Source organism: Nicotiana sylvestris, chromosome 6 (assembly GCF_000393655.2).
Source record: "Nicotiana sylvestris chromosome 6, ASM39365v2, whole genome shotgun sequence".
Lineage (NCBI taxonomy): Eukaryota > Viridiplantae > Streptophyta > Magnoliopsida > Solanales > Solanaceae > Nicotiana > Nicotiana sylvestris.
In genome coordinates this window covers 72,692,243-72,699,516 of record NC_091062.1, presented here as the reverse complement: position 1 = coordinate 72,699,516, position 7,274 = coordinate 72,692,243, and the positions used below count along the sequence as shown (strand labels likewise).

Sequence of the window (7,274 nt, the reverse complement as noted above, 5' to 3'; positions counted from 1 at the left end):
AAAGAACACATCTGTTCGTATCAAGCGTGAGTTATGATTTCTTTTTAATAATAAAGAGGGTAATTATATTTTAAGAAGGGTAAAAGGGTAAATTACTTTTTATATAGTTGCTAAATATGCAAATTTTATTTCAAAATTTTTATGTTCAAATTCACAATAAAATATAGTCAATTTAACCCCTCGTATTCCACAAAGGTTCAGATAAAATAGAACAAACAGAGTACATATTTAAAAATAACCATAATCGAAACCAAATAAACTTATAAATATAATTCATTAAATACCTAGTGAAATATTTTTTTAAGAAAAGAGGAAAGCAAAATATAAAATCCTAGAGGTGAGAGTAGAATGGTGAGCACTAATGTTCAAAATTAGATGGAAATAAAAATTATTAAATAATTTCTTTCTGTTTGATAAATAGATAAAATTACATGAAAATAGGTATCCCATGAAGTAAATAAAAATATTGCAATAAGTTTACTAGGGTGGGGTGGGGTGGGGGTTGTTATATGAGTCTTGTGACACTGCTGTGCAAGGTGGGGCAAAATAGGCTGGCGGAACAAACACACATTATATATATATATATATAAAGTATAAAAAGGTGCCCAGAGCCTACTTTCCTTTACTAGTCTCAAAATCTCGTTTATCGGTCCAACCATATTCACGTCTATCCAGGAATTTATTTATTTTTCAGTTTCCATTCAACTTCCCTTTCCCTTTCTTGGCAAATTTTTCCTCTTTTCTTTTCCCAGTTTAAACCCCCTTCTTCTTCCATAATCATTACTACTTATTTTCCATCTCAGTTTTTAAATTGTTCTTCTTCATAGGACAGAGTGGAGTGACTCTGTGTGTGTGTGTGTGTGCGTGCGTGAGATAAGTTGTTTATCTCATCCATTCAATCTTGTAGACACAAGCCAGACCCATGCCATGTGAGCAAAAAAATTTTATGTCGGGTTGTTTTTTTTCATATTTCCTACTGTATGATTTATTTGTGTTAATGCTGGTAATAGGCTATGTGGGTTTTCATTTTTGGGTGCAAATGACTACTGGGTATTTGCTAATTCCTTTGGTTGGAAACTTACAGTGATATTTGTATGTACATAGAAACTACAGAAGCTATAGTAGAGGATAGAAAAGTTCCTTTTTTTGAAATTATACTTTGTGAAGTTATATTGTGTTTTGGGGATGGGGGAGACAAGGACCAAGGTTTACTGGGTGTGGATTGGGATCCATGCTGGATCTATTTGTTTTTTTGTTTATCGTATGTTAAAAGAAGTAGTACTACAATTTTCATTGTTTCCACTAGACTAATACAGTTATTTTTTTTGTAGTTAGTTGTTAAAATAAGTACAGCTTTATTTTACTTATTATCTTGGTAGTCGTTTTTATGATTCTCTTTGTTTTGTGTTTCTTAGGTCTAATGAGGACCCAATAATTCAGCACATTGCCTAGAGCTTATAAAAAAGTTGGTTTCTTGAGGTTGGAGTTTGATGGGGTGAACTCAAAGGTGTAATGGGTAGCTTCAGTGATGATGATGAAAAATGTGTATTTTTTGATGCCTCTGAGAACATTGGTCACTTCTCTGATTTGGGTTCCAACTACCATCATCCCCAGGTGCTCAAGTCTAGCTCAAGAACTGATAATTGTGTCACCAGTAGCTACCCCTATGATGTGTGGACTACAAGTCTTACCACTGTTACAGAGCGCCGAAGGAAATTCTTTAGTTGGATGGACTTACACGTAAATGATGGAGAAGATCCAGTGACTGTATATGGGAATTTTGATTTATCTAGTTGTGAGATTGAACGGATTTTGGACAATAGTGAGGCTATGTGGCCAACCTCAATTCTTAAAGACGATTTTCCTTCTGATTTGCCTGTTGGAGTTTTGGGTTCATATAAAGAGTTGGATTCAAATGAAACATTTCTTTTTCGGCATGGTAATCCACTTGGTGGAAGCGACTGCAATGCACATAATCTGGCTGAGAATAGCCACAAAACTGTGAAATTGGAACGACAGTTGATGTCTAGTGAGCCTGAGGACTCATATATGTCCCCCAAAATTCAGCAAATTGGACTGCGGGAATTAGAGGTCAGTGGATATGCTGGGAGGAAACTGAACCGGGTCAAGAGCCGTTTGTTAAGTAAATTGCGATCACTGACGTGCATTGTAAATGGCAAAGGGAGAGGTAACAATGTGAAGGCCGACATCAGCTCCAGCCTTGTTCAAAGGTCTAGAGTTCAGAGGGTTAAGGTTCACCACCGCAAGAAGCGATTAAAGGAGCTCTCCGCTCTTTTTGTGGAGCAAGATATCCAGGCTCATAAAGGTTCAATCTTAACTATGAAATTCAGTCTTGATGGGCAATACTTAGCCAGTGCTGGTGAAGATAAGATTTTGCGTGTATGGAAAGTGGTGGAAGACGAGAGATCCAACGAAATTGACATTCTAGAGTTGGATCCGTCTTGCATGTACTTCTCGATGAACCATCAATCCCAACTGTCTCCTTTGGTGACAGAGAAAGAGAGAATCAATAAATTGAGGGGCCTAAAGAAAACAACAGAATCGTCCTGTGTTATTTTCCCTCCTAAGGTCTTTCGGATTTTGGAAGAACCGCTGCATGTGTTCGAAGGACATAGTGGGGAGATATTGGATGTTTCATGGTCAAAGAACAACGTATGTTAGTGACATTCTACTTGATTAAAGTTTTCTGAAAAAATTATGCATCTAATCAAGTTTTGTTTTTGTGATTAATATATTCCTTGCAGTATTTGCTTTCATCATCAACAGACAAAACTGTTCGTCTGTGGCAAGTTGGATGTGATAAATGCCTCAAAATTTTTTCACACAGTAATTATGGTATGCGCCAAGCCTTTTGTGAGATCATTCTGTATTTTTCCAATTCAACAGTTTTAAGCTTCTGATGTTTTAGTTCCAAATCCATTACTCAGTATTTTCCTTCTTTTTGTTTCAGTAACTTCCATACAATTTAATCCAGTAAATGATGATTACTTCATCAGTGGTTCATTAGATGGAAAAGTTCGCATTTGGGCGATTAATAGATGTCAAGTTGTGGATTGGAAAGATATAAGAGACATTGTGACTGCTGTATCGTACCGTCCTGATGGGAAGGTATGCTAATAATATGCACAGTCTTTCCTGTTACTAACTTCAATTATAGATTCCTAAATTCAAGCAATTCATCAAAAACATTATCTACTTCTCATGCAGGGTGGGATTATTGGCTCTATGGCAGGGGCGTGTTGCTTCTTTAGTTTAATAGGTAAATTTTTGCCTCTTTTCTTTGGTATAGATCCAAAATTGGCATTGATCACCTGCAGTTAGGAACTCGAGAACTAATACAAGTTGTTGCTTTTGTTTCAATTGATTGACCATCTAGATGTTATTTCTACTTGAAATCTTTATTCTTTGATTAGTATTATTAACGAACTGCCCAGTTATCCTTTCCCTTTTTCTTTTGTAATGGGTGTTTGGAGTGGGCTGAGTGGCTATTTTTGCATTTTTCATTTCTGTCTTTTGATTTTTCAGTCATTCCCGCCATTGCTCAGTTTTCTTTCTTTCTCCAGGATTTGTGATAGTAGAATTATCGGATCCTAATATCAGTTTGTATGAGCATCATATAAATTAGCATCTGAGAGTGCGAATATAGTTTACAGTGACCGAGAAGTGGTTCATGTTTTTGTGGCTAATGTGTGGATAGTCTGTTATACAGAGTTTACATCAAAGTTGAAATGTTTTTTTTTATGTTTTTGGACCGTCACAGATCACAAGATCCAACTGGAGGAGCAGATGTCATTGGGCAGTAAGAAGAAGTCACTTTGCAAAAGAATTAGTGGCTTTCAGGTTAGTATACATCACGCAGATACCATTGGCCGTACTGCATTACATTTTCTGGTTAGCAATGTAATAAGATGCTGATAAATCATTACTTCTATGCAGTTTCTACCAGAAGACCCAACTAAAGTAATTGTTACTTGTGCTGACTCCCAAGTAAGAATCCTTAGTGGGATCAATGTGATCGGCAAGTGCAGAGGTATGTTCCCTTCTCGAGTTTTAGATAATAACCTATTTGTATGCCTATTTTCCTATCATTTGAGTGGCTTCTCATTCTTTTCGTGTCAATAAGGAATCCTTGTAGTTGATATTGAGACTTTCTGCAATCATGGGACTTGCGGTCAACTTAATTTATTTTGTAGTTAAGTTTGTTGGTCATATGATATCTCTATTGAGTGTTTATTTCTAACTTGTTTCTCCATTGTCCCTTCTTCTCTAACTTTCTTGCTACTTTACTTCTCTAGGCCTAAGAAATGCAGGAAGCCATCTCTCTGCTGCTTTCACCTCAGATGGGAAGCATATTATCTCTGCGTCTGAAGATTCTAATGTCTATCTATGGAACTTCCACATTCCAGAAGAGTCTTCTGTGTCTCAACCTGGAACATTGAGTTCATTTGAGTTCTTCAATGGCGATGCGACCATTGCAATACCTTGGTCTGGTTTGAAAAATGTCAACCATGAAAACCGGTGTCACTCACAAGGACTAAGTCAAAGCTTAACAAATTTCCCGTTCCCTGCTTCTCCTTGGTTCTCTTTAGGACAAGAGTTGTTCTTAGAGGCAATTCCCAAGGGATCTGCAACCTGGCCTGAAGAGAAGCTCCCTGTGTCACATCCTCGGTCTGTGCCTTCTGCAATGTGTAAATCTCATTACAAGTTTCTGAAACTTTCTTGCCAGAGTTCATCCCGTTCTCATGCCTGGGGTTTAGTTATTGTTACTGCAGGCTATGATGGGCGAATAAGGTCATTTCATAATTATGGATTGCCTTCGCCACTTTGAGAAGTATTGCTTTCAGGGTTTTCAAGAAAGTGGACGTTATCTCCTCTTGTGGCACCTCCTTTCTGGATCAGGGAAACTCTGTAATATCCTTTGTGATAGAACTACTTGACAGAGTTTACTGTTTCAGCGAGAGCTCCATATGAGAAATCATGTTTGACTGGTCCCTTCAGGTTTTAGCAAGTCATATCAGAGTTTGCTTATATACCTGATCTGGCCACTAGTTGGTAAATATCTCAGATTTGCCTTATCCCATTTTTGAGATAACAGCCTAATTTTAATTTACGAGAGCCATTTATCCACTGTCACTGTAAAGAAATGAATACACAAGGAGAGGTCAACATGGTATGCTTATCCATATGAGGTGCCTGCGGGACCTTTCATAATCTCTTTCCTTTGTTATTTAAGTGAGACCAGGGAAGGAGCTAGTGGCTGTAATTTTCTCAAGGAGAAATGGTGGGGAACTTCATCTTTTATGGCATGCTGGCTGTTCTGAATGATTGAATTGTTGTCTGCCATACGGTCGGTCAGTCCATTGAAGATAGGTTGGTTGTGCGGAAGGTGAGTGGGCCACTTCCTGCCGAATTGGAGTGTTGTAGCAACTAAACGTGCATGAGATCTCAGTGCTAATGTGAGTTGCTAAAAAAGTTAGAATGCTTTGTGGCTGGTGCTCTGGTCTACCTCTGCTTGGAACAGCATGCCTTTTCTAGTCAAAGTGGGAGGGTTCATTCTACAGAGGATGCTGGTAATAACATGGTCTTATTTTTGGATAACAGAGGAATCCTCAAAGGCTAGTTGGTTTCGAAACTTGATGGATAGTAGGGGTCCGCTCCTCTACCTTGACCCTTCTTCACTTAGCCAGTTAGTGTATGGTTCAAAATTCAAGGGATAATGGGTCCGTCCATCCCTTTATCATTCTCCACTTAAATACTAGGCTTTTGTTTGCGGCTGAGTTTGAATTTGTGATGTGCGCCTAACCCACACATATGCTCTGCTTTCTTACCCCACTAGACCAAAGTCCTGGGGGCCAATGTTGCTGGTAACATTGTTACACTAACATAGATGTCATTTTCAAATTTACAGCTCCAAAATTGTATTTAGTAGTGTCACAATGTTGATATAAAACACAGAAGTGTGAGATATGCGACTTAATTGATTTATTCTGTACAGAAATCAGTAGTTATTAGTGTATATGCTTTGTATATGCATAGAGCTGAGCGTTCTCCTGCAAATAGCAGCTGAACCTTATTTTAAGGTTCAACAATTTTGTTCCTAGTGTCATCATTGTAGTTTTTGCAATATGAGATAATTGTTATTCCTTGCTGTATTCTGGTGACTACGAGCCAATTTGCATGCATGGGGAAGCTACTACCCTATTATTAGTCAGCAAAGTCATCCCTCGGGTTTCCTTTTGGGCTCAAAGGATGGCCCAATCAAATTGTCTACATTATTAGACGAAACTAGCATGGCGTGATCCCCAAAAAGGGATGGTGTCTTGGCATAATGTCCCCCTTTTTATTTGAACGCCATAGTTCTTTAATTTTTAAAGCTTGAAATTCTTGGTTGATGGTGAAAAATAAAGTTTATGATCAATTATTGTTAAAATCGTTTGAATGTCAATAATTTGTGCTTAGACTTTTAGTTCAAACACAGATTTTGGTCATTTACTGTAAAAATCTCTAACTCCATTGTTGGCCCTTACAAAGTGTGAAGAAGACAAAATAGGTCTTTTTGATTTGGTGTTATTTGACTGAATTGGTGAGTGAGGATTGCTTGTGTTGGTATTTGGATGCTTTGTTTTAAATTTGAGATTATTTGGAGCAGATTTGAGGTTGTTTGATCGAAATTGAAGTTGCATATTCGAAGAATACTTTGTTAAAACAACCCAAAAAAAAATATGCCAATCCGGTAGACTTCGATGAACAACTTAACAAATAGATAGAAAAAAATATAGCATCAACTTTATCGACTAGAGAAATCCCTCAAGAGAAGAAGTATGACAATCCGTTAAAAGCATTCCGAGACAAAGCCTGGGTCGTCGAACTAAAGAATCTCAGCATTTGCCATAAAAAAGCGTTTGAAGGCCTGTTTCTGAGACTGATAGGAAGGGGTCTAAAACTTGAATTTCTGCTATATCAACCTTCCAAACCAAAAGGGGATTCCGCTTCTACCGCTAAAGCATTGTTTCGGCTCCTGCTTCCATAAGAGTAAGTGGTTGGGCTGTTTACTTCATTGATTTGACTTCACTTTACTTAAGATTAAAGATAGGGGCCGCACGGGGCAACGCCCATATCTTGGTCATCTGACCAAGGAGTTGCTCGGAGGACCAATGGGACAAGCTTGGTATACTTGCCTTTCGGAAAGGGCGAGCCTATTTGATTCTGGGAGAAGATCTTATTTAAAAGAAGACGATTCTAAAAAAAAGTCA

General features: G+C 37.8%; 1 protein-coding gene across 1 annotated transcript; it reads left to right on the top strand.

Moving 5' to 3' along the window:
- Positions 1 to 609: 609 nt before the first annotated feature.
- LOC104236506 (uncharacterized) lies at positions 610 to 6,173 on the top strand. Its single transcript, XM_009790433.2, has 8 exons — positions 610 to 929; positions 1,416 to 2,673; positions 2,766 to 2,856; positions 2,972 to 3,129; positions 3,229 to 3,280; positions 3,782 to 3,861; positions 3,958 to 4,051; positions 4,317 to 6,173. Exons 2-8 carry the CDS (start codon positions 1,513 to 1,515, stop codon positions 4,847 to 4,849), a joined length of 2,169 nt encoding a protein of 722 aa, XP_009788735.1. The 5' UTR covers positions 610 to 929; positions 1,416 to 1,512; the 3' UTR covers positions 4,850 to 6,173.
- Positions 6,174 to 7,274: the final 1,101 nt, after the last annotated feature.